Raw genomic sequence first — 27,991 nt, forward strand, 5'->3', positions numbered from 1 at the left:
AAAGTGCAGGGCCAAAGACTCTGTTGGTCACCAGCATGTTACACTCACCACACCTCATGTCCAAGTTACTCATTTACTGTCTCCCAAAACACACCAACAATCAACACTCAAAACTGAAATCATTTCACATCAGGTTTATTGAAATTAGATCAGGACATTGACATTTTGCCACATACAATTAACCCTTCGTGGGGTTTCGCACAGGTTTCACACTTGATCAAATGCAACACAAAAATATTTCAAAAGGAACTCAGGACCTTCAGACATTTGGAGTAAAGGGATGTTCGTTGTCTGATTTGATCACTGAATATAGTTTTTTCACAATTGTGGAGCAAGGTCAGATTTTGTTCATGTTTTGAATGATCTGCCACCAGAAGAGAGATTTTACAGAGATCACAACAATCCTCTGGTTGCGTTAACCATCCATTTACATTTATTATATAAATGGGTGATTGAATGGCCAGATGTTATGAACAGGATTTAAAGCTGTCAGTTAGGACAAGTGACACATTGACCAGGGTGGGTTTGCTGTGAGATTTATTAATGCTCCTGAACAGATTTGTTGTGGCTGACTCGTGTCCCACCACACAGGAGTAAGTGGTGCCTCTGTTCCACTCGTCTGCAGAGACTGTCAACTGACTGCCCGAGTTCCAGCCGCTGCTGCCATCCTCAGTCACCGGCTGGTTCACGAATCCCGACTTCAGAAGGGTGTCGTTGGCCATCCAGGCCAGGTAGATCTCTGCGGGGGAGAATCCGGTGACCAGGCAAACCAGGGTGGCAGTCTGATCCGTCTCCATCTCATCCGGCGAAGGGGGAAGGAGGTAGACTTGAGGGTGAGTCTTAACCTCAACTGGAAACAGAGACAACATAGGTTAGACTGAATCTTTCTCTCATCCTGTATTTACCCGACATGTTCACTTACACAAACCTGGACAACTTCTACATCCCCAGGGACTGCTCCCATATCAGAAACTAAAGACAATTCTCTTTCTGGTCATTGTTGGGGCCGGGGTCCGAGAGGCAGGATCATTGATCTGACTGATTTTATCACTGCCACTGAGGATAACCTGTTCAGTTTAAACATCGGCAGACAATGAACAACTGGCAATCTGCAGAAAGAGTGTCTGAATGGTGATTGGGGCTGGGCTGATCTTCAAATGATCAAATTCATCAAAGTGCTTAAATTCATGAGGGATTTTAATGGAATAAATCAGGAGAGACTGTTTCCAGTGGCAGGAGATTGAGTAAGCAGAGCACAGACATTTTAGAGAATTGGTTAATGAACCTGAGGGAAGGTGGGATTTTTATTGCTGAGTGAGTTATGATGATCTGGAATGCACAGTCTGAAAGAGGGTGGTGGACTCAGATTTTAAATAGTAACTTTCACAAGGGAATTGGACCTATTCTCTGTCAGAAGGAAATTGTAAGCCTATTGGAAAAGGGCAGATTGGGTGTGAGATCAATCGAATAGCTCTTGCAAAGAGCTAGCACAGGCTCGATGGACCAAATGGCTGCCTTCTATACAAGAACCAGAGATCCACTTCCAGACCCTTCTTACTGTTGTCAAGAGGGAGGCTTCAGGGATTCATCTGGTCATGTGGTGTCTGCTCCATCTCCCTTTCCTTGGAATGGATTTTGTCATCTTAGCCTATACCTCAGACCAACAGTTTCCCTCATCTCTTCAATGGCTGACCTGACTCAGCCTCTTTGTCAATTTGTGAAAGCTGCTCATTCTTCTCTGTATATGTCCCATCCCTGTTCACCCATCCCACAGGCACCCGTGTGAGTTGGAGTGAGGTCTTTGTGGTGATTCGAGGTTTTATTTGATCTGTTTCTAGCAGGTTTTGCCCAATGGATCCTTTAACACAATCTGCCACCCCGTGCTAGATATTTACCACTAGATGGTAGCAAATCACTTCATTTGCGAAGATCAGAGCTGCAGTTCCACCCACACGTACCTTGGGCTTTCCTGATTGATCTCTTCTCCGGCGTTGGCAAACTCTTGTCCTCCACCAAACACAAATACTCTACCCCACTCTCCCACTCTGCGGCAGGGACTGTCAGTCTGCTGAAGATCATGTCTTTGTCTCCATCCCTCTTTGGACCCTGAGTCTTCACTCCATCTTCTCTCTTAATTCCATCCACCAACCAGGTTACCCTGACTCCTTCTAAATCACCGTGAAGTATCTCACAGAGAATAGTCGCCATCCTGTTCCTCCAGATCTCTTCGAAAGGAGGCTTCCTTAAAGTGACTGAGATCCCAGTGTCCACACATTCATCTGGGAGAAAAATTACAATTATTATTCAACCATTCCCCAATGGGATGTGGACATCGCTGGCAAGGTTGGCATTTCATGCACATCACCACATGTGCAATAGTGGCTTGCTCAGCTCTTTCAGAGGAGAGTTATGAGTCAACCACATGGGGTTGTGCCTGGAGCCACATCTGGGACAGACAGGGTAAGGACAGCAGGTAGCCTTCCCGAAAGGAACATTGACAAACTATTTGGGTTTTTACCACAATCTAACAGCTTCTGATTCACAGATTTGAACGTTTAATTCCTCAATGTTTCCTTTCTAAAACTGAATTCAAATTCCCAAGCTGTCATCGATTTGAACTCAGTTCTCTGGATTATTGACCATACGTGTCCTCCGCATATGAAGGTTGTATGTTCAAGCCCCACTACAGATACTTGAGTACATAATCAAGAATGGCAAACCAGTACTGAGGGAGCTCTGCACTGTGTTGAGTGCCGTCTTTCAGGAAGAGACATGAGACCAAGGCCCTTTCTCGGGTTGAACAAACCGATACCATTGTCAGGAATTTGAAAAAGGGAAAGGGTAGAGAGGACAATGTTTAACAGATTATCTGATAATAATAATAATAATATAAGATCACTTATTGTCACAAGTCGGCTTCAATGAAGTTACTGTGAAAAGCCCCTAGTCGCCACATTCCGGCGCCTGTTTGGGGAGGCTGGTACAGGAATTGAACCCGCACTGCTGCCATGTTCTGCATTACAAGCCAGTTGTTTAGCCCACTGTGCTAAACCAGCCCCAATATGATCATCATATTGCTGTGTGTGAGACATTGCTGCACACAAATTAGTCAACACTGTCGTTACATTGAAACACTGACTGCACCTCATGGAAAGGACTGTTTTGGTTGCAAAACATTTTGGGACATTCTGAGGATGTGAAAGGGGGACATTAATGCAATTGTATCTTTCTTTGTCCAAGCCTCTGGATTACTGATCCACTCAAACACCCACTGCATAAACACATGCACACTGTTGGTGTTGTACTTTCTGACCCTCGTAGAGTTTATAGCCTTCGGGATCAGCAATGTCAATATTGGAGCTAGGCCCAGGATCATACCTTGGACATTCCTCACTGTCCCATTGGTGCTGAAGTGGGAGGCTGGATGAGACACAGCACAGATGAAGGTCGAGCCTTTCTTCCACTCCTCTGTACTCACAGTCAGGTAGTGCCTGACACTGAATGTCCCAGCCTGCTCCAGATCAGTGAGTCCAGCACGGGCCTTGGAGGAGATCAGATCGCCATCTTTCTCCCAAGTGACATTTATGAGGTCCGGGTAGAATCCAGTGATCACACATTCGAGTGTGGCTGTGTTCTTCATCTTCATCTCCTCACTTGTTGGAGGCAGCAGTCTGACCCTGGGACCTTTTGGCACAACTGGAACAGATGGGTAAACAAAGGAAGTGTTAGTCCTTTTTCCCTCAAGTTTAACAGATTCAGGTCATTAATGTCCCACCTCCTGCCCACCTTTTGCTCTGCTTATCCGTTTGGACACTGGTACAGATGAGGAAGCACGCTGGGCAGAGCACACAAACTCCACCCCGCTCTCCCACTCCTCTGCACTGGTTCGAAGTTGGCTGACGATAATGTGCAGGCTCCCTTCCTCTGTCAGGGAGTGAGTCGAAACTCCTTCACTTATTTTCTTGCTGCTCACTTCCCAGGAGATCTGGACTGAGCTTGGATCAGAACAAACCACTGAGCACTCCAGGGTAGCAGTCCTGTTCATCCAAACCTCTTCAACAGAAGGATCTCGGAGAAAGACAGACATTCCTTGGAATGAGAAAGGGAAAACTTCAGAGGAATTGACATTGTTTGGTGTCAGAAGGCGTCAGAATTTCAGACAAGACTTTTCTATTGTTGATCAGCAATGGAAGGATAGGACAAAAGTGACTTTAAACCACAATCATTTTTAAACTGTAAAACTTGGGCTGATATTGGATCAGGTTATACTGCAGCTTCTCGCACATTAACAGGGTTATTTCAAGGTCATCTTGCATTTCTTAGTTTTTAGTTTTTGATGGAGAAACACAATGTGAGCATCAGCAAATTACCCAGCCTTCAGAACAGCCACCACGACACCACACAACCCTGCCAGGGCAATCTCTGCAAGACATGCCAGATCATCGACTTGGATACCACCATTACACGTGGTAACACCACCCACCAGGTACGCGGCACATACTCGTGCGACTCGACCAATGTAGTCTACCTCTTACGCTGCAGGAAAGGATGTCCCGAAGCGTGGTACATGGGCGAGACCATGCAGACACTGCGACAACGAATGAACGGGCATCGTGCGACAATCACCAGGCAGCAATGTTCCCTTCCAGTCGGGGAACACTTCAGCAGTCAAGGGCATTCAGCCTCTGATCTCCGGGTAAGTGTTCTCCAAGGCGGTCTTCAGGACACGCGACAACGCAGAATTGCCGAGCAAAAACTTATAGCTAAGTTCCGCACGCATGAGTGCGGCCTCAACAGGGATCTTGAATTCATGTCGTATTACATCCACCCCCCACCATCTGGCCTGGACTTGCAAAATCCTACCAACTGTTCTGGCTTGAGACAATTCACACCTCTTTAACCTGTGATTATCCCTCTCCCTGGATCTGTAACGATTTGATTACCTGCAAATGCTCGCATTCCAAGCCTTGTCTGGCATCTCTGACTTTGTCTATATAAATGTTTCTGGAACATACCTTGCCATTCACCTGAGGAAGGAGCTGCGCTCCGAAAGCTCGTGTTTGAAACAAACCTGTTGGACTTTAACCTGGTGTTGTAAGACTTGTTACTGTGCTCACCCCAGTCCAATGCCGGCATCTCCATACCCAGGATTGGAGGCTGTGCCTTCAGCCACCTCCACCCTAATCTCGGGAACTCCCTCCCTAAACCTCGGTCACTTTGTTTAAGGCTTTCCTGAAAACATATCTCTTCAGCCAAACTTTTGATCACCTGTCCTACTGTCTCCTTCTTGACTCAGTGTCAATCTTTATCCTCCAGTGAAGAGAAAACCATAAGAAATAGCAGGAGTGGACCATTCAGCCCCTCGAACCTTCTCCATCATTCATTACTATCATGGCTCATCTTCTTCCTCAACTCCCTGTTCCAGCCCACTCCCCATATCCCTTGATTTGATGAAGAATCAAAACATATTGACGTCAGTCTTGAATATACTCAGTGCTGGAGCACCCACAGCTCTCTGAAGGAGGCAATGCCAAAGATGCACAACCTGGAAGAAATGTCTCCTCATCTCAGTCCTTCATGATTGATCCCTTATCCTGAGGCTGCGGCCATCATGTTCTGGATTCCCCAGCCAGGGGAGACTCCCTCTCAGTGTCGATCCTGTCAAACCCCTTCAGAATCTTCTCTGTTTCAAAGAGATCACCTTTTATTTCTCTAAAATCCAGAATGTCTCAATTAACTCAGACCCTCATCATTGGACAACCCTCCCATCGCAGCAACCAATCGAGTGAATCTTCTCTGCATTGCCTCCAAGGCAAGTACATCCTTCCTTTGATATGAAGACCAAAAGTGGACACAGATTAACAGGTCTGGTCCCAACAAATCCCTGTGCGATTGAATCAAGACTTCCAGTCAGCTTGGAACAAAGGTTAACATGTATTTAGCTGCCTCATTACTTGCTGTACCAGAATATTTACTTCCTGTGTGTCTTGTATGGCGCATTCAAGTCCCTCTCAGCAGAAGCTTTCAAAAGATTAATGCCTTTTAACAGATATTCTGATTTTGCTGCCAGAGCATTTAACCTCACACTTACACTTTTTATATTCCATCAGCCAGCTTGTTTCCCACTCAGTTAACCTGATTGTATCTCTTTGCAGCCTCTTGGTGTCCTCTTCTCAGCTTACAGTCAAACTTGTCTTGTCAACACATAGCAGAGTCTGTCGTACTGATTATTGTGGCACTCCACTAGTTACAGCCTGATTACTTTAAAATGTCATGGGCGCGATTCTCCCAAACCGGGAGAAATCGTAAGGCTGGCGTCAAAAACGGGCGGGTTTGACACCAGCCTCCGCCCCCCCGACCGGGAACCGATTCTGGTCCCCGGTCGGGGCTAGCATGCCGCGGCCGTGAACTCCGGCATCGCGGGCTTAACGAATTTCGTTAAGCCCGCTTGCCAGAGTTTGCGACGGCTCACGCGTCACATGACGTCAGCCGCGCATGCGCGGATTGGAAGACTCCAACCCGCGCATGCGCGGATGACGTCATCGCGCATTTGCGCGAAATCCCGCGCATGCGCGGGCCGGGATGCCCCTCAGCCGCCCCGCGAATGGATACAGCGGGGCGGCGGAAGGACAAAGAGTGCGCGGGAATCGGACCCGCTGCCCGCGATCGGTGGGCACCGATCGCGGGCCCATGGCACCCTTGGCACGGCTGTGGTACTGCCGTGCCAATCGGTGCCATAGTTGCCAAGATCCGAACTTTACGGCCGTTTTTACGAACGGTCAGACCAGGTGTGTTTGACGTTCCTAAAAACGGCCGTAAAGGGCTTGGACTTCGGCCCATCGGCCAGCTGAGAATCGCTGCTCGCTGTAAAAAAACGGCGGCAGCGATTCGTGTCGGGAGTCGGGCGTGGGGGGGGGGGGAGAATAGCGGGAGGGCGTCAGACTAGCGTGGCCGTAAAAATTTACGTACGTAAAAATTCGTGAGTGCGGAGAATTGCGCCCCATGTTTCTCCCGACTCTGTTTCTCTGTTGACAAATCCTCCATCCGTTTTGATATTATCCCCAGGATAAGCTCATACCTGGTGTATTAACCTTTTATTTGGCACATTCTTGAACGTTTTGAAACTCCAAATATACAACATCTACCAGATCCCCTGTGTCTACCCCTGGAGCTAAGTCTTCAAAAAATCAAATTGTCAGATACAATTTTCGTTTTGTGAAACCATGTTGCCTTTGTCTGATCAGACGAGGATTTTCTAAGTGTGTGATTCCTCCTTGATAATGGATTCCAGCAACAATAGATTCCAACATTTTCTGACAACAGACATCTGGCTCAGGGTCTGTAGTTTTCTATTTCCTCTCACCCTCCTTTCTTAAATCGCAGTGTTATTTATGTTTTCTAACTTCCAGTCCACGGGAGTTTGGGAATTTTGGCTGTGAAGCACTCTGGGATGTCCTGTGGTCATGAAAGACGATAGTTAAATGCAAATTGTTCTTTGCTGTTCTTTTTCTGATTGGAGACAGCACCGGATCTCCTCAGTGTTAAAATCCTGATCCGAATGTTCCATTGGCCGGGCCTCTCCCTGTCTGTGTCATCTTCTCCAGTCCTACAACCGCCCAGAAACTCTGCATGACTCTGGTCTCTGGCCCACCCTTCACTCCCTCTCCCCCAGCATTGGTGGCCATGCCTTCAGCCACCTCGGCTCTAATCTCTGGAACTCACTGCCTAAACCTCAGTGACCTGCCACCTCTCTCCCCTCATTAGAGACTCTCCTTAAAACCTTGCTCTTCGCCCAAGTTTTTGGTCACAATCTCTCCTTCTTTAGGCTCAGCGTCAGTTTCTCTTTGGTTTTCCTCCTGTGAGGCACTTTGGAATGTTTTGCTACATTAAAGGCGCTACCTCAATGCAAGTTGTCATTGATTCCCTGTCGAAGAAGATGGTTAGTTTGCATTGGGAGAGCAGCCCCCATGAGTCAGAGGAAGTAACACAAGTCCCCTCTTCCTGCAGATTGAGGATTATTTCTGCCCAACATGTACTTCCTCTAGTTTCATTCCAGAGTTACCGGCCTGGGAAGATAACGGGCGGGATTCTGCTGTAATCGGCGGGGTGGGCAACTCCGGCGGGACGGTGTGGCGTAAACCACTCCGGCGTCGGGCCGCCCCAAAGGTGCTGAATCCTCCGCACCTTCAGGGGCTAGGCCCACCCCCGAGTGGTTTACGCCCCGCCGGCCGGCGGGAAAGGGGCTTGACGTCGCACCAACCGGCGCCGAAGGGCCTCCGCTGGCTGGCACAAGTTGCCGCATGCGTGGGAGCGCCGGCGTGTGCTGGCGTCATCGCTGCGCATGCGCAGCGGGCTTCGTTTCCGCACTGGCAATGGTGAACTGCTACAGCCGCCGGTGCAGAACAATATTGTGCCCCCGCTGCACAGGCCCGCCTGCTGGTCGGTGGGCCCCAATTGCAGGCTAGGCCACCATGGGGGCACCTCCCGGGGCCAAATTCCCCCCACGCCCCTCCAAGAACCCCGGAGGCCGCCCGCGTCGCCACGTCCCGCCGGTAAGGACCTACTCCAATTTACGCCGGTGGGACTGGCAAAAAACAGGCGGGACTTCGGCCCATTGCGGGCCGGAGAATTCGGGCAGCCCCAGGGCCCATTGAGTCGCGCCGGTCCCCGCCATTCTCCGAGGCGGGCAGCGGGATTCACGCCGGGCCGGAGAATTTGGAGGACGGCGGGGGCGGGATTCACGCTGACCCCTGGCGATTCTCCGACCCGGCCGGGGGGGTCAGAGAATCCCGCCCAAAGTGTGATTGAATTGTCCACATTTTCTGATTTGTACTCATCTCCCAGGGATGTTCTGTACTTGATTAAAACACACACATTCATTTCCTGAATCATAACTGCTGTGATCCACACTGATTGTTCTCTCCCGATGTAATATTAATACTTGGAGAGAAACAGGGGACGGGATTCTCCGACCCACTGTGGGGTCGGTGTGAATCCCGCCCCCGCCGGCTGCCGAATTCTCCAGTGCCGGGGATTTGGCGGGGGTGGGAATCGCGCCGTGCCGGTCGGCAGCGGCCCCCCCACCGATTCTCCGGCCCGCGATGGGCCGAGTGGCCGCCTGTTTTCGGCCAGTCCCGCCGGCGTAAATTAGAGCAGGTACTTACCGGCGGGACCTGGCTGTGCGGACGGCCGCCGGGGTCCTCGGGGGGCGCGGGGGAATCTGGCCCCAGGAGGTGCCCCCACGGTGTCCTGGCCCGCGATCAGGACCCACCGATCCACGGGCGGGCCTGTGCCGTGGGGGCGCTCTATTCTTTGGCGTCAGCCGCTGTGGTCCTCCGTCATGGCCGACGCGGAGATGAACCCCCCTGCGCATGCGCTGGGATGATGCCAGCAGACGCTGGCGCTCCCGTACATGCGCCAACTCGCGCCGGCCGGTGGAGGTGCAAACCACCCCGGCGCCGGCCGAGCCACTGAAGGTGCGGAGGATTCCACACCTTTGGGGCGGCCCGACGCCCGAGTGGTTCACGCCACTCCTCGGTGCTGGAGTTGCCCGCCCAGCCGATTCCCACAGAATCCCGCCCAGGATTCCTATATTTGTGTCTGGATCAAAATCTTTCGTGTCCGCCAACTATCAGCTCTTCCAGCTGCAATTTGAGCTGATGTTCAGCACACGGTGTCTGGCTGACAGGACCGTGACTGTTATTCGGCTGAGATGTTCTGTTTCTCTCTCTTGTCTTTTGAACAAAACCTTCACCAATTCCCTCCCAGATTGGGATTGCTCATTCTATTAGTGAGTAAGTCGAGACGTTTAGAAATCCCTTTTCTAGTTTGTCTCCTGTCATAAAACCTGACAGAGTTAGAAAAAAAAGTCCCCTTGCCCTTGTAAAATGATGATATTATTGGACATGCGGCATTTAATATTGTTTTCACCTTCTGAGAATATTTTTAAAAACACATCCCCGACTTGGATTCCTGTGAACATTGAGCTCCGATCACTGACTGATATCAGCATCCAGGATTGCAGGAGTGAAGGGAACTGTTGCGATTTGTCCACCCCAGAACTTCATACAAAACCTACCAGTTTGTACAGGACATCAGTGATATCCTTGTGTCCTGAATCAGCAACTTGCCTCAGGACCAGCATCATTGAAGGGGCCAATCGCACCATTTTACTGGATCAACGAGACCCAACCCACCACCTCCTAACCTCACAGTCTCTCTCTCTCTCTCTCTGGGTGACAAATAGGCTTCTAATTCTTGGCAGCTTGAGTCAGCTTTGAGAGACAATGATCAGGCGGTGGGGTCAGGTCCCTATTCAATCTGACCTGGAACAGGTCACGACAAAATGACCATTTAGTTTAGGAGTGGGTTGGGTGCAGGAACCCAAACCATGGCTGTAATATTCGCAGTGCTGACACTTTCATTCTGACATAAACCATGGGCTGACTCGGAACCATCCTGGATGGTTCGTAATAACATTCAACAGCCAATTCCATTCACAGTCAATCACTTTATTGTACACGTCTGTTGGAGACAGTTATATTGGACCTTTTCACCATTTATGAGGGTCAGATTGAGGTCAGTCTGATAAACAAGCTTCGGCATACACTCAGAACAAGAGCAAGGAAGGCAAGGAAGGCAAGTGCAAGGTTGGTTTCCACCTGGAATTGGAAGAGATGCAGATTAAGTGTTAGACATTTTCACTTCCCCTCCCCTGTGCTGGGAAGGTGCCCAAAACCCTGCTCAGTCCTTTCAGGACCACGTGGATGATGAAAAGCTGCTTCACCTTGTCTAGAATAGTAATGTCAGGGGAAACTGACCTGTGCTTGAAGGGGACGTGGTGGGGGTGGCGATTCAGTTCAAGACAATGCAGGGAATACATTGATCAGCGATTAATTGGTTAATTTCTGGAGCAGGCACGGGACACAGTGAAGCAAATCCAGGCAATTCCTTCAAATGGGAAGTTGGAAAGATTTATTTCCTAAAACGGCACTTAGGAGATGGGAGCAAAGGAAACATAAGGAGCTGATTTGAACTGTGGATGGTATTGGATGTGTTGGTCTCAGATGGGACGTATCAGGGGGACCATTTCACATCCTGCCCCATTTTCATTTCTAGTCACAGAGAGTGACATTGGATAAGGGCGTGAACAGAGAGCCAGCCAATTCCCACAGTTTCCCTGCCATTTGGTTAAAATTACTCCCCTTAAATTTAATGTCGAAGCACAAAATACTAAACATTTCACCTCTCCCAACAGGATCAATATTTGTGACAGTGATTCGTGATTTGAGGGTGAGTCTTACTGCATTAAGTGAAGACAAGTCTAAATTACTGACAGTTTATTCTTTTCCTCTCTCAGACACCACTTACCCTCTCGGTACCTCATGCTGGTTCTCTTATCGGAGTTGGAAGGTGTGTGGGTCACTCCACATGTGTAGTCATTCCCTTTCTTCCAGTCCGCCACGGGAACTGTCAGGTAAGAGACTGTTTCGAACGTCTTGTCGGATCTCTCTTTGGAAGGTAATAACACATTGACTTGGACTTCTCCGGCTTTGGTCCAGGAAACCTGTACTTCGTCAGGATAGAATCCGGATATGACACATCCCAGGACAGCAGTAGTTTGATTGAAGACAGACTCCGGGGATGGGACCAGGGAGATGAGCTGGGGAGCTTGAGCTGTGGAACATTGCAATATTTCAGATTACACAATTGTTTTGGTAAATTCCCTCAACTTCTAAAGCAAACATGACGATAACAGCCCCTTTCTTTCATAATGATTGATTTGCCCCTGAGCATGTTCACATGATGAGGACACTCGTGACTGTTGAAGAATGCTGGGATTGGGAGAGCTGGCAGTATACCTGGGGTCTGCCAAGTGGAGAATTCCCATTCCTCAGGGATATGGAGCAAAGTAATAGAAGCTGAGGTGTAGAGCAGCCATGGTGTTGACTGACTGATGGAGCAGACTGAAGGAGGTGCCTGGCCTGTACCTGTTTATGTATCCATGTATCGGAGCACACAGAGAGAAACTGTTTCCATTGGGCGGAGCATTGGGAGTGACAGATTTAAGATAATTCATAGAGTAAACCCAGCTGGGCAGGAGGAAGATTCTCTTTGTAAACACAGCCGATGTGTTTGTGTCTGTAATGCACTGTCTGAAAGAAAGTGTTTTCAATCAATTCAACAGTAATTTTCAAAAGGGAATTGGAGAATTACTTGGAAAAGGGAACATTTGATGTGGAAAGACAGGGGAGTGGCACTGATTTGGTGTCTCGGATAATGCTAGCACAGATGTGATGGGTTGAATGGCCTCCTTGCCTGTATGATTTTGTGAGTCAGCAGCTTATTGCAAGTCGAGGTCAAGGGGTTGGGGAGGCTCTAAAATTGGGCCTGGGTTAGAATTCAGTCGGCCTAGGGCAGCACGGTGGCCTAGTGGTTAGCACAACCGCCTCACGGCGCTGAGGTCCCAGGTTCGATCCCGGCTCTGGGTCACTGTCCGTGTGGAGTTTACACATTCTCCCCGTGTCTGCGTGGGTTTCGCCCCCACAACCCAAAAATGTGCAGAGTAGGTGGATTGGCCATGCTAAATTGCCCCTTAATTGGAGAAAATAATTGGGTAATCTAAATTTATAAAAAAAAAAGAATTCAGTCAGCCTGTGCTTTGTTTTGTTCCTGGCGGCGTACAGGGATCGAGTATCTGGGATCCAAGAATTCATTTGGATTGTGCTTTGTTTTGTTACCAGCAAGTTACCATTCAGCCCATCGAGTCTGCACCGACCCTCTGAAAGAGCACCCTACCCGAGCTCACTCCCCTCACCCTATCCCAATAATCCAACCTACACATCTTTTTTGGACACTAAGGGACAATTGAGCACCGCCAATCCATCTGACCTCCACATCTTTGGACTGTGGGAGGAAACCAGAGCACCCGGAGGAAACCCACGCAGACACGGGGAGAAAGTGCAAACTCCACATAGACGGTGACCCAAGGCTGGAATTGAACCCAGATCCCTGGCGCTGTGGGGCAGCAGTGTTAACCACTGTGCCACCGTGCTGCCTGGGTTATGCTTTGTTTTGTTACCAGCAGCACTACCGCCGTACAGAGATCGAGTGTAAGAATTCATTGAGGTTCTGTTTACAACAACCTCCTACAGTGTTTGGTGGGGGCCGGTCTAGCTCAGTGGGCTAGACAGCGGCTTCGTAATGCAGAGCGAAGCCAGAGGCACAGGTTCAATTCCCGGACCGGCTGAGGTTATTCATAAAGGACCTGCCTTCCCAACCTTGCCCCTCCCCTGATATGTGGTTATCCTCAGGTTAAATCACCGCCAATCAGCTCTCCCCCTCAAAGGGGAAGCAGCCTCTGGTCATCTGGGACCATGGTGACTTTACCTTGACATTCTGATGGTTCCTTTTCTAATTTCATCCCGACACCCGGACAGTTTTTAATGGTAAACAATATCTTGTACTCACGTTTAGGTTGAGGCTTTTGGATCTGAACATCCACCATTTTGTCTGGCTTGTAGCCCGCCTTACAGTGGTAGACCCGATTGGCATTCCAATCCGACGCTGAGACTTTGAGCACATTGCTCGTCGTGTAATTCATATCTTGCCCCAAGAGTGCCGGATACTTGATCCCAGTAGTGATGTCTCTGCCGTTACTCGACCAAATCTGACTGATACTCTCAGACTTAAAGTCCTTGACCAGACAGAGGAGGCTGATCTCATCTTGGTTGGAGCTTGTGCCACAGGAAGAGCTGGAGATGTAAACTGATGGTACAACCTGGACATCTGAAACGTAAATAGATGCACACAGATAAATCCAGTAAAGCAATGCCTTCCAGAACATTCAGCAGACGGATTGGGAGCAGGAGGAGGCCACGAGCTCCTTCGAGCCTGCTCTGCCATTCAATAAGATGATGGCTCATATCATTTTAACCTCAACCCCACATTTTCACCTACCCCCCGCCCCTCCGGCGATCACATTTCACCCTCTTGCTGAACAAGAATCTATTTAGCTCTGCCTTAAAAATATTCAGAGACTCTGATTCCACTGCCTTTTGAGAAAGAGAGTTTCAAAGACTCTTGACAATCTGAGGAAAAAACAATTCTCCTCATCGCTGTCTAAATGGGCAACCCCTTATTTTCAAACCTTGACACCGACTTCCCAAAAGAGGAAACATCGGCCAGAATTCCCGGTGGTTGTTGTTCACTTTTCCGACGGCAGCTCACCCCCACCTCTGGGTTTCCCGGCGGTATGGGGTGGTTTCAATGGGAAATTAATAAGAGGATCAGGAATTACGGGAGAAGGCAGGAAAATGGGGATGATAAACATATTAGCTATGATTGAATGGCGCTACCAGAGGCATGTTGGAAACAGAACCAGAGAGGATTAACAAAACCTTCAAGGCCTTCTACCAAGAGCTGTACACCTCAGAGCCCCCAACGGGGAAGGCTGGGATGAACCGGTTCCTTGAGGGACTGGACATACCAGTCGTGGGAGAGGGCAGGAAACGGGACCTGGAAGCACCACTAGCACTGGGAGAGATCATGGACAGTATCAGCTCCATGCAGACGGGGAAGGCGCCGGGACCGGACGGATTCCCGGCGGACTTCTACAAAAAATTTGCGACAGCACTGGCCCCGCACCTGCGGGAGATGTTCACAGACTCGCTAGCTAGGGGCACACTGCCACCCACGTTAGCACAGGCCTCAATCTCGCTGATACCTAAGAAAGACAAAGATCCAACGGAATGTGGGTCATACAGACCCATATCTCTGCTGAACGCAGACGCCAAAATACTGGCCAAAATCCTAGCCAAAAGGCTAGAAGACTGTGTACCTGAGGTGGTCACAGAGGACCAGACGGGCTTCGTCAAAGGTAGACAGCTCACCTCGAACATCAGGCGCCTGCTGAACGTGATAATGACCCCCTCCGGGGAGAGAACACAAGAGGTGATCGTCTCCCTGGACGCAGAAAAGGCCTTCGACAGAGTCGAATGGAAATACCTCATAGAGGTACTGGAGCGGTTCGGGCTTGGAACAGGGTTTACCGCTTGGGTAAAGCTCCTATACAATGCCCCCATGGCGGGTGTACGGACCAACAATACCAACTCCCAATACTTCCAGCTGCACAGGGGCACCAGACAAGGATGCCCACTGTCCCCGCTGCTGTTCGCACTAGCAATCGAACCACTAGCAATCGCGCTCAGGGCAGCAAAAAATTGGAGGGGGATCCGAAGGGGAGGCAGAGAGCACAGAGTCTCACTCTATGCAGATGATCTGCTCCTCTACATCTCGGACCCACAAAGCAGCATGGACGGAATCATCGCGCTCCTGAAAGAGTTTGGAGCCTTCTCGGGCTACAAACTCAACATGAGCAAAAGCGAGATCTTCCCAGTACACCAGCAAGGGGGGGGGGGGGCAGCACTAAAGGGGCTGTCGTTCAAACAAGCCCGAAATAAATTCCGCTACCTGGGGATCCAAATAGCCCATGACTGGAAAGGTATCCACAAATGGAACCTCACCAGCCTGGCGGAGGAAGTAAAAAAGGACCTGCAAAGATGGAACACACTCCCACTCTCCCTCGCGGGGAGAGTCCAGACGATCAAAATGAACGTATTGCCCAGGTTCCTCTTCCTGTTTAGATCCATTCCGATCTACATCCCCAAGGCCTTCTTCAAAGCACTGGACAAACTTATCATGGCGTTCGTATGGGGGGGTAAAGAAGGTCCTACAAAAAACAAAATCCAGGGGGGGCTAGCCCTCCCGAATCTACAATTCTACCACTGGGCGGCAACAGCCGAGCGAGTAAGGGGATGGATCCAGGAGCCAGAGGCCGAGTGGGTCCGTGCGGAGGAGGCCTCCTGCATGGGGACCTCCCTCCGGGCCCTCGCCATGGCAGCACTCCCATCCCCACCCAAAAAACACTCCAGCAACCCAGTGGTGACAGTCACCCTCCAATCCTGGAACCAACTGCGGCAGCAATTTGGCCTGTACAAAATGTCAGACAAGGCTCCCATCTGCAACAACCATAGGTTCAAACCAGCACTGACTGACGCCACCTTCAAAAGGTGGAGGCAGGACGGGGGGACACTGACAGTCAGGGACCTATACACGGACGACAGGATCGCAACACTGGACGAACTGACAGAGAAATTTCGGCTAGCTGGGGGGAACGAGCTACGGTACCTGCAGCTCAGAAACTTCCTACGAAAGGAGACAAGGACGTACCCACAACCGCCACGACAGACACTACTGGAAGACCTACTGGACGCAAGTATCCTAGAGAAAGGGAACTGTAGCGACATGTATGACCGACTGGTAGAAAGGGACGACACCGTACTGGACGCAACAAGATGGAAATGGGAGGACGACCTGGGGATGGAGATAGGGTGGGGACTCTGGAGCGAAGCACTGCATAGGGTCAACTCCACCTCCATGTGCGCAAGGCTCAGCCTGACGCAACTAAAAGTGGTACATAGAGCCCACTTAACGAGAAACCGTATGAGTAGGTTCTTCCCGGAGGTGGAGGACAGATGTGAACGGTGCCAAAGAGGCCCGGCCAACCACGCCCACATGTTCTGGTCTTGCCCCAGACTTGTGGAGTACTGGACAGCCTTCTTCGAGGCTATGTCCAAAGTGGTGGGGGTGAGGGTGGAGCCATGCCCGATAGTGGCGGTCTTCGGGGTTTCAGACCAGCCAGATCTATTCCTGGGGAGGAGGGCGGACGCCCTTGCCTTTGCTTCCCTGATCGCCCGCCGTAGAATCCTGTTTGGCTGGCGGTCAGCAGCACCACCCAGAGCTGCAGACTGGCTGTCCGACCTCTCGGAATCTCTCCAAATGGAGAAAATCAAATTCGCCATCCGAGGGTCGGACGACGGCTTCCACAGAACGTGGGAGCCATTCATGCAACTGTTCCGGGACCTGTTTGTGGCCAACGTACAAGAGGAAGAATAGTCGGGTGGCCAAGAATCAGGGGAAAATGGACGGGAATCGGGGGAAGGCAGCCGGGGGGGGGGGGGGGCTATGGGTTCGTTACGTGGGTTTGATGGCTAGCTAAGGCCCAAAACCAAACTAAATAAATGCCAATAAACATGTGCCTCGGCCATATTGGGGAATGTAAAATATGTATGCCGGTTAAAGGGGGGAGGCCACAGTTATTATTACGAAGATGCTTACCTGTAAATATATATGTTAATTTTTGCGTGTTTTTTTTTCTCTCTCTCTAGCAATTTGTAATTTGTTCAATATAAAACATGAAAACTGAATAAAAAACATTTATAAAAAAAATGATTGAATGGCGGATTAGACTCAATGGGTCGAATGGCCTCATTCTGCTCCTATATCTTATGGTCTAATGGGAAGATAATCAAGTCACGTCTTAGGGGCAGCACAGTGGTGCAGTGGTCGCATTGCAGCCTCACGGAGCTGAGGTCCCAGGTTTGATCCCGGCTCTGGGTCACTGTCTGAATGGAGTTTGCATATTCTCCCCGTGTTTGCGTGGGTTTCGCCCCCACAACCCAAAGATGTGCAGGGTAGGTGAATTGGCCTCACTAAATGACTCCTAAATTGGAAAAATGAATTGGGTGCTCGAAAATTTTTTTAAAAGTCACCTCTTACTCTTCTAAACTCCAGTAGATACAACCTTTCCTCATCAGAAAACCACCCCATTCCAGGCAGCACTCCGGGAAACGTGGTCTGAACTACCTCCAACGTATTTCCATTCTTCCTTAAATAAGGAGACAGATACTGTACACAATACCCCAGATGGGGTCTCACCAGTGCCCCGTATAACTGAAACACAACCTTTCTAACTTTGTATTCCCGCCTCGGTTTCTTTTTTTATTCTTCGCCATTTCATGTTTTCCCACACAAGACTCCATTTGCCAGATCTTTGCCCGTTCACCACCAATCTCTATCCATTTGCAGCCTCCTTCTGGCCTCTTCACAACTGAGTTTCCCATCTATCTTTGTATCATCAGCAAATTTAGCCTCAAAACCTTTGAACCCTTCATCCAAGTCATTGACATAAATTGTAAAAAGCTGAGTCTCAGCACTGATCCCTGTGGCACATCACTCACTCAGCTGGAAGTGACCCATTTATGTCCGTTCCCTGTCAGCCAGCCGTGCCAATAACCCCTTATTCCATGAGCTTTTTGTTTCACAATGACCTTTGATGTTGCTCCTTATCAAATGCCTTCTTGAAATGGAAGTACAGTACATCCACCGGTTCCCCTTTACCCACAACACATGGTCATCATTCAAGGAACTCCAATACATTGGGTAAAGATGATTCTGTCTTACAAAACCATATTGACTCTGCCTGATTCTGTTGAATTTTGCTACCTGCTCTGTTATAACATCTTTAATAGTAACTTCCAACATTTTCCCGATGACAGATGGGAAGATAACTGGGCTGTAGTTGCCTGCTTTCAATCTCCCTTCTCTCTTTGAACAAAGGAGTTGCATTTGTTATTTTCCAATCTAATAGAACCTTCCCCAAATATTTGAAATTTTGGATAATTAAAACCAGCCCATCAACTATCTCACCAGCCACTGCTTTTCAGAGCCCAGGATGATATCCATCAGGATCTGGGGACTGGTCAGTTGATAGCTCCAACAATCTGCTCAGTGTCACTTCCCTGGTGATTATAATTTTACTGAATTCCTCCCTCCTTTCCACTTCCTGCCTTACAGCTGCTTCTGGAAGGTTACTTGTATCTTCCACAGTGAAGATCGATTCAAATTTCCTCTTCAATTCATCTGCCATCTCCTTATTTTCCATTATTAGCTCCCCTGATTCAATCTCTATAGGGCTAATGATCACTTTGTTAACACCTTTCCTTTTTATACATCAATACAAACTTTTACTATATGTCTCATATTTCCAGCAATCTTTCTCTTGTATTTTACATCTTCCTTCCTGATCAATCTTTTTGTTATTCTTTACTGCTTTTAATATTTTGTCCAATCTTCTGACCTCCCACCCGTCCTTGAGCAAGTATCTGCATTTTCTCAAAATTTTATATTGTCTGGGAGTGTTTGATGGGGACAATGCAGATGGAGATTTATTTTGTATCTAACCCCGTGCTGTACCAGTCCTGGGAGTGTTTGATAGGGACAGTATAGAGGGAGCTTTACTCTGTATCTAACCCCGTGCTGTACCTGTCCTGGGAGTGTTTGATGGGGACAGTGTAGAGGGAGCTTTACTCTGTATCTAACCCCGTGCTGTACCTGTCCTGGGAGTGTTTGATGGGGACAGTATAGAGGGAGCTTTACTCTGTATCTAACCCCGTGCTGTACCTGTCCTGGGAGTGTTTGATAGGGACAGTGTAGAGGGAGGTTTACTCTGTATCTAACCCCGTGCTGTACCTGTCCTGGGAGTGTTTGATGGGGGCAGTGTAGAGGGAGCTTTACTCTATCTAACCCCGTGCTGTACCTGTCCTGGGAGTGTTTGATGGGGATAGTGTGGAGGGAGCTTTACTCTGTATCTAACCCCATGCTGTACCTCTTCTGGGAGTGTTTGATGGGGACAGTGTAGAGGGAGGTTTACTCTGTATCTAACCCCGTGCTGTACGTGTCCTGGGAGTGTTTGATGGGGACAATGCAGACGGAGATTTATTTTGTATCTAACCCCATGCTGTACCAGTCCTGGGAGTGTTTGATAGGGACAGTGTAGAGGGAGCTTTACTCTGTATCTATCCCCGTGCTGTACCTGTCCTGGGAGTGTTTGATGGGGACAGTGTAGAGGGAGCTTTACTCTATCTAACCCCGTGCTGTACCTGTCCTGGGAGTGTTTGATGGGGATAGTGTGGAGGGAGCTTTACTCTGTATCTAACCCCATGCTGTACCTGTCCTGGGAGTGTTTGATGGGGACAGTGTAGAGGGAGCTTTACTCTGTATCTAACCCCGTGCTGTACCTGTCGTGGGAGTGTTTGATGGGGACAGTGTAGAGGGAGCTTTACTCTGTATCTAACCCCGCGCTGTACCTGTCCTGGGAATGTTTGATGGGGACAGTGAGTAGGGAAGGTTCCAAATTAATGTCACTGGAGATGATCCAGCTCAGAAGGAGCCATTCAGTCCATTTTCCCTCTATCTGTTCTCTTGTGGAGATAACCAGTTAATTTCACTCCATTGCTGTTTACCAATAGACCTCAAAACTGTTTTAGAGCCAAAGATTCATTACAGCACAGAAAGAGGTAATTCAGCCCATCAAACCCATGCCAGCCCTCCAGCGAACAATCTAACCTGTCCCATCCCCCTCTCCATCCCTGTCGCTCTGTAAATAAATTTCCCTCAGTGATCATCCAATCCCTGCTGAAATTATTGTCTCTGCTTCTTTTTTGGCAGCAAGTTCCAGGTACTTAGTTCAAGGAGGGGAGGAGAAGCGACTTGTTTCTCAATTGAGAGAAACAATGAAGGAACGAATGTTTTCGAGAATTTCCTTCAATTGTTTTTCCAGTTCCTTTTTGGAAGTTCCTGTGGAACCTGCTTCTTCCTCCACTTCAGAAAGCGTTTTCCAGATCACAGGAACCCCCGACGTAAATGATGCTTCATTAAAGTTGAAATGAACATTGTTTATTGTCACAAGTAGGCTTCAAATGAAGTGACTGTGAAAAGCCCCTAGTCGCCACATTCCGGTGCCTGTTCGGGGAGGCTGGTACGGGAATTGAACCCGCGCTGCTGGCCTGCCTTGGTCTGCTTTAAAAGCCAGCGAGTTAGCCCTGTGCTAAACCAGCCCCTGCTGGTTCAGAACAACTTTAGAATTGTTTCTGGAAAAACTCCCCACCACCGTTATCAGGCTGACTGGTCAGTAATATGTGAAATAAATCTGCTATTAATTTACTCTTTTATATCCTCCAGCTACTTTCTCAATGTCATTCACAACTTCCAAACCCTCTTCTTCCCTGAGGAAAACAACTTAAATTCTCCTTAATGCTAACTAATTAATCCTGAGGTATGTTTAATACGGCCCGGTGCCATCATGGTTAGCACTGCTAAATTGCCCCTTAGTGTCCAAAGGTTAGGTGGGGTTACGGGGATAGGGTGGGGGATTAGGCAGGATGCTCCTTTGGAGGCTTGGTGCAGTCCCGATGGGCTGAATGGCCTTCTGCACTGTAGGGATTCTATGATCTGTCCAATGCTGAGAAGGCTACTGTCCTGCACTGTACTGGGCCTCACACAGTCCAACACCGACATCCTACTCACTGCTCACATTGAACTGATCCTTTCAACATCTTTTCAGAACTGTTCAAGCTTTACCCTGATTGATAGGTGGTCGGACTATTCAAGTAAACTTGTTGGACAGAGAGAGAGGGAGTGAGAAAGAGGATTAAGGAAGAGAGAGCAGGGGAAAAAAAAGAGATGAAGACATAATGAGAGAGCAAAAATTTAAAAACGGAAGATATGAAGAAAGAAAGATGAGAAAGAGGGAAGAAAGCTGACTGAAAGAGAAGAAAAGAAAAGAAATGATGAAACGAAGGGGAACTCAGTGAGTAAATTCAGACAAGGTGCTGAACAATAACCACTGCAAAAACAACAAAAATGCTGAAAATGATCAGGATTAAGAAATGTTTGTCCAGTTTTCAACGTCTTTCTGCTGAGGAGGAAGGTGAATTGGAACCGCACAGGCTGAGGTATTTTATTCCAGTTCAATAAACCCCTCACTCAGTGTTTATGCCCAGCGATGTTCCCATCGCACAGTCCAGCTTAGAATCAAACGCTCTAGGCTCGACGTTCATCTCGGGCAGTGACATATCCTCCCTTCCAGTTCCTGACTTCCGGCTATTTCTGGGATATTACTTCTATCCCGAAGCGTGAATACCGATGCAAAATACCTGTTCAATTCATCTGCCAGCTCCTGATTTTCTATTATTAACTCCCCAGACTCACTCTCTATCAGACCAATACTCACTTTGTTAACTCTTTTCTGTTTTATACATCGACAGAATCCTTACTATCTGTTTTAAATGTCTAGCTAGCTTTCTCTCATAGTCTAATTTTTCTCTCCTTATTAATCTTCCAATCATTCAATGCTGGTTTTTCTATTGTGTCCAATCTCCTGACCTGTTACCCATCATTACGGAATGATATTCTTTCCTGTTGAGTTTTAATCTATCTGTATCGTCTCTCGTCAACCGAGGATGGTAGGCCTTCCCTTTAGAGATTTCTCTTTCTCGTTGCAATGTACTTATTCTGTGTTATTCTGAAATATCCCTGTAAATATCAGTCACTGCTTCTCTGTTGAACTATCCCTCAGCCTAGTTTCCCAGCTCACTTCAGCCAGCTCTGCTTTCCTGCCCACATAACTGCCCTTATTTCAGTTTTAAACACTAGTCTTGAACCCGCTCTTCTCTCCCTCAAATCGAATGTAAAATAAATCATGTTATGATCACTGCTGAGCCCTGCAGCCTCACGGCGCCGAGGTCCCAGGTTCGATCCCGGCTCTGGGTCACTGTCTGTGTGGAGTTTGCACATTCTCCCCATGTTTGCGTTGGTTTCGCCCCCACAACCCAAAAGATATGCAGGGTAGGTGGATTGGCCATGCTAAATTGCCCCTTAATTGGAGAAAATGAATTGGGTACTCTAAATTTAAAAAAAGAAATGTTGTGATCACTGCTGCCGAGGGATGCCTTCACTACGAGATCATTAATTACTCCCATCTCATTGTACAATACCAGGTCTAGTAAAGCCTGATCTCTGGTTGGCTCCAGAACGTTCTGTTCAAAGGAACTATTGTGAAAACATTCTGTGAACCCCTCATCTCGGCTCCCTTTGCCCATCTGACTTTTCCAGTCTGTGTGTAGATTAAAATGTCGATGATTATCTCCGGACCTATCTTACAAGCTGCCGTTATTTATTTCTTCATCCATCATCCTAACAGGGACTACTGGTGGGAGGGGGGGGGGGGGGGCAGTACCACCCCCACAAGAGACTTCTTACATTTATCATTCCTCATCTTTACCCAAACCACTTCTATATCTGGGTCACCTGAACTTCATTCATCTTGATTGTGCTAAAATGTTTCCTGTTTTCTTTTTGCGAAGTAAATCGAAAAGTTCATCCGGGGGACATATTGAAGCCAACATTGGCCTTTTGTTCATTAAGTTAACAAAATTTTTGAAACAAGAAATTAATTTTGATCAAATACAGAAAAGTAGTTTGTGAACAGCACCCAGGAGAATTTCAGCTGCTGAACCCTGAATGGACCATGAATCTGTCCCTTTAGAAGGATGTTGTTAACAAGACGCTGAACTTTATTTTGGGAACCTGGACTGGCGGGAATTCTCCGGCCGTTGTGATTCACTGTTCCCTCCAGCAGCACATCCCCATCCGCGGGATTCCCGGCAGCGCGGGGTGACTTCAATGGGAAATTCACTGACAAACGGTGGGAAGAGAGACTCCCGCCTCCAGCGAGCGGCGTGCCGCTGGGAAACAGGCGGCTGGGGAATCGGAGAATCCAGCTCACTGTCTCCATTAAAAGGAGCAAGCACAACACTCCGAACGTGACATCTTGTTCCACTAATAGTGTAATAAGAAATCTTATTCCTGCCCATTGGACTTACACTCAGAGTGATATTTAATTATTGAGTCAAATAATCCAATACTTTTAAACATTGAACAAAAAACCGATACCAATAAATTAACGATTAACAGATCTATTATTGTTATTGTCTTGGAAAATATTCAACCGCACAGAAACCCTTCCAGTTCCCAACCCTCGAGTGTGGCTTCAGTTTGAGCTGAAATCTCAGAGGCCAGAGATGATTTAAACTCTATCGAGAGCTCCGACATCACAGAGAGTTAAACAGTTATTGTCAAAGTGCTAATGAAATCCTGTCTCAATAAGACACAATCTTTTTCCACATGCCGTCTGTTTCCTGTCCGTCCGGACAATTCACTGGTTTATGCTGTAAATTTGTTGGGATGAGGCATTTTTAATAAACACAAATCCCTGTTTGTCACCCTGTGGAAACCATTTTCCCTCCGGGATCACTAAACTGTCAAGTCAAACATGGAACGTATTCCGTTTACACCCAAAAACTGTTCCAGCAATGTTAGAACTGAAATAAATACAATGTGAAGCAACTGTGACACCAACTATTACATCAAAGCACAACTGGATGATATGTTTTAATTTAGAACAAAATTCTAATCCACCCGCAAAATTCCTGAAATCCAAAATCACCAAACCTGCCCCAACATTAAGTGTCCTGAAAACTACCATCTGAATCAAGCAGAACACATTAAACAGATCCTGAATCTTTATTAGATTCTGGGAATCAATTCTGTGGAGTTAAATCTAAACCTTTGAGAGTAAATCCAGTTATCAGATTTCAGCTCCAATTCCTGGGTCTATTCTCGACTCGACAGAAATCCGCCTCTCTCAGATAGAATCATCTAATTGTTCCAAATATCTCACTGATTTCAGGTGAATCATACATTGCACTTGAATTATTAAATTCACAAATAACACAAATTACAGAAAATAAATATTCGATAAGGAAGGAATTGAGAAGTTTGTCTTACCTGAAGTCACTTTCACCAAGGTTCCGCTGCCCCAGTAGTCAAGATAGTCACTGTGCTCCGTCTGTCCTTCACCCCATACAATAACTGAATATGTCCACGATATGTAATAATCTCAGGGTAATGTAAATATAAACCGGGTTTTAACCTGGAGCAGCAGTTTCCTGTATTTTGATCCGGAATTCCATCCTAACCCTGTTCCAAATGTATGAACAAATGAAATATTTTTGCAGTTTTCCTATCTGTGAACACCAGATCCTGCACGTTACTGAGAATCAGAATCACCTCCTTTTTGTCCTTTATTTTCCCAGAAATCAACATTTTCCTCCAACAATCCGAGTCAGTGTTTAGATGTTTCACTCTGGGAAACATGAATGTGGAATCCATGGACACAGACTCTGATACACACGGTCATTTGTGGTGAGGGAGTTTGTGTCAAGCTCTCTATCGCTGTGGTTCCAGTATCACAGTGCTTCACCCCAGATCATAAACCACGGCTATAAGATCCAGCCCAAAATAAAATGTCCCAGACACGTGTCCAGGAGCTTTATTAACTCCTCAGACTGTATCCGGGTGTCCCCCACACACCAGGTGTCAAACTCGGGGGGGATTTCAGGACTTTACAGGAAGATGAGTGAATCCACACGGAGTTTTCATTGTTCTTCATCCACTCGCTGTTACTCTCTGTTATTTCCCATTTCAAATAATATCTTCACAGAAAGTTGTTCACACACCCAGATTATTGAATCAGGATCTGATTTATATCCACGGGGCATGAGGTAAAGGTGGTGATATCGCCCGAAGGGTCCAGTTTCAATCACTTTCCTGTGGCAGGTTTTTGAATGGAGGGTTCCCCCATCTCTCTCACTGTGCCACCCGTATAGACACTGTGATACACTGCCGTACATTAACCTCCTCCCCTTTCACTGTCACTGAGTCCAGTCACTTCACATTGAAACCACATTCACACTGCTACAAGGGAGCAATCCTCTTCTCTCATTCACACTCACCATGGTTTGGGCTGTGGTGTTTCAGTGGATCAGTTCCTGGATCAGTGATCTGAAGGTCTGGGTTTAATAATCCAGGAAATCCCGAGTTCAATGCCTCTTTGGGAGTTTGAGAATTTCACTTGAAACATCCGGGGGAAAGCTGGGATCAGGAAAAGAGACCATAAAGCTGTTGGATTGTCACAAAAAACCCAACTGGGTAAATCCTGAACTTGAGAAAAAAATCTTGTCTCGTCTGTCAGTGACTCCAGCCTGGTCTGTGGGTGACTCCAGTCTGGTCTGTCAGTGACTCCAGTCTGGTCTGTGGGTGACTCCAGTCTGGTCTGTGGGTGACTCCAGTCTGGTCTGTGGGTGACTCCAGTCTGGTCTGTGGGTGACTCCAGTCTGGTCTGTCAGTGACTCCAGTCTGGTCTGTGGGTGACTCCAGTCTGGTCTGTGGGTGACTCCAGTCTGGTCTGTGGGTGACTCCAGTCTGGTCTGTGGCTGACTCCAGTCTGGTCTGTGGGTGACTCCAGTCTGGTCTGTGGGTGACTCCAGTCTGGTCTGTGGGTGACTCCAGTCTGGTCTGTGGGTGACTCCAGTCTGGTCTGTGGGTGACTCCAGTCTGGTCTGTGGGTGACTCCAGTCTGGTCTGTGGGTGACTCCAGTCTGGTCTGTGGGTGACTCCAGTCTGGTCTGTGGGTGACTCCAGTCTGGTCTGTGGGTGACTCCAGTCTGGTCTGTGGGTGACTCCAGTCTGGTCTGTGGTGACTCCAGTCTGGTCTGGGGGTGACTGCAGTCTGGTCTGTGGGTGACTCCAGTCTGGTGTGTGGGTGACTCCAGTCTGGTGTGTGGGTGACTCCAGTCTCGTCTGTCAGTGACTCCAGTCTGGTCTGGGGGTGACTGCAGTCTGGTCTGTGGGTGACTCCAGTCTGGTCTGTGGGTGACTCCAGTCCCACACTCAATGCCGTTGACTGTTAGCTGCCCTCTGAAGGGGTCAGTCAGTCTCAGTTACCATCACCTTCTCAGGGTAACGAGGATTAGAGAACAAATGTCCATCTGGACAGTGATGTCTTCATCCACTCGCTGTTCCTCTCTGTTATTCCCCATTTCAAATTATATCGTCATAGAAAGTTGTTCACACACCCAGATTATTGAATCAGGATCTGATTTATATCTACGGGGCATGAGGTAAAGGTGGTGATATCGCCCGAAGGGTCCAGTTTCAATCACTTTCCTGTGGCAGGTTTTTGAATGGAGGGTTCCCCCATCTCTCTCACTGTGTCCCCCATATAGACACTGTGATACACTGCCGTACATTAACCTCCTCCCCTTTCACTGTCACTGAGTCCAGTCACTTCACATTGAAACCACATTCACACTGCTACAAGGGAGCAATCCTCTTCTCTCATTCACACTCACCATGGTTTGGGCTGTGCTGTCTGCCTGAACATTGATATCTTTCAGACCAGGTTCCTGTCAGACCGCAGGGTTCCCATCACATCACCAGCTCAGGAATCGCCAGCCAATAATCACATTCCCATTCCCAGGGGCGGCAGATCCCAGCTCAGTCAGGATGGGAATGAAGCTGTGCTGATAACTGAGGGTTAGTGATCATTCCTCCCCTTTCACTCATTCCACTGGCTGCAGATTGTCTGACTGAGTTTTTGTCCCAGTCCAGCCCTGCTTCCTCTCACTGTGTATCTGGCACAGTAATAGATGGCCGTGTCGTCCACTCTCAGATCGGAGATTTGGATGTAAGCGGTGTTGCTGACCACAGATGGAGTAAATCGATCTTCAACTCCAGGTGCGAACTCTCGAGGACTGTCATCATGATACAGTAACCATTCCAGCCCTTTCCCAGGGACCTGTTTCACCCAGCTTATATAGGTGCTGCTGATGGTGAACCCACTGACTGCACAGGACAGTCTGACAGACTCTCCCGGCTTTTTCACAACTGACTCAGGCTGTTGGTTCAGCACAATATCGGACCAGGCACCTGTTAATAAAAGAGAAAAAGAAAATTCACTTTAATAAACCCGTTGGATAAACAGAGGGTGAAAGAGTCTCTGAATAACCAGCCTCTCTGTGTGGGGTGAAGCCCCGGAACTCTCACCTGTCACACACAGCAGAAGCACACAGAGATAAGGAGCAATCCCCATCGTCCTGGGGATTCAGACACTGACTCAGACACTCCAGAGATCGGCTGCTTCACAGCGGCTTGGTTTGGAGCTGGAGTGGGTGCTGTTTAAATAGGGAAGTGGAGGGAGTGAGGGTCCCACAGTTTAAACAGCAGCTCCACCCACTGAAACCAGCACAGCTTCCTGTCTCCGCCCCAGCACACATTTCAATCAGCGACAAGTTATTTACTGACACAACAGGAGGCAGATCAGCAGAAATAATAAGATTAAAGATCCAGTCACACTTTGACATGCTTTTTTCCAGAGTTAAATAGTTTGGTTACACCAGAAAAAGTGTGA

At 48.2% G+C, this 27,991-nt stretch overlaps 1 protein-coding gene and 1 gene segment (V, D, J or C); one reads left to right on the top strand and one right to left on the bottom strand.

Moving 5' to 3' along the window:
• The window catches only part of LOC119951157 (gastrula zinc finger protein XlCGF8.2DB-like), a 294,519-nt gene that overhangs the window by 44,646 nt on the left and 221,882 nt on the right, over nt 1-27,991 (top strand). For 4 of the 6 annotated variants that reach the window (XR_005457519.1, XR_005457522.1, XR_005457520.1 and 1 more), the window contains exon 4: nt 11,360-11,476. The exons of 1 other annotated variant lie outside the window; for it this stretch is intronic. The gene's annotated coding sequence lies outside the window, so the exon portion shown is untranslated. Of the gene's footprint in view, nt 1-11,357; nt 11,477-27,991 lie in introns of those variants that run through there. One more of the 6 variants, XM_038774177.1, reaches the window with a different exon arrangement.
• On the bottom strand, nt 120-27,843 carry LOC119951167. The segment is given in 9 exon segments: nt 120-850; nt 1,959-2,279; nt 3,379-3,696; nt 3,787-4,089; nt 11,371-11,676; nt 13,471-13,788; nt 24,529-24,583; nt 27,209-27,510; nt 27,628-27,843. Coding segments are annotated over 9 exon segments (2,352 nt in total).

Source organism: Scyliorhinus canicula, chromosome 17 (genome assembly GCF_902713615.1).
Source record: "Scyliorhinus canicula chromosome 17, sScyCan1.1, whole genome shotgun sequence".
Taxonomy (NCBI): domain Eukaryota; kingdom Metazoa; phylum Chordata; class Chondrichthyes; order Carcharhiniformes; family Scyliorhinidae; genus Scyliorhinus; species Scyliorhinus canicula.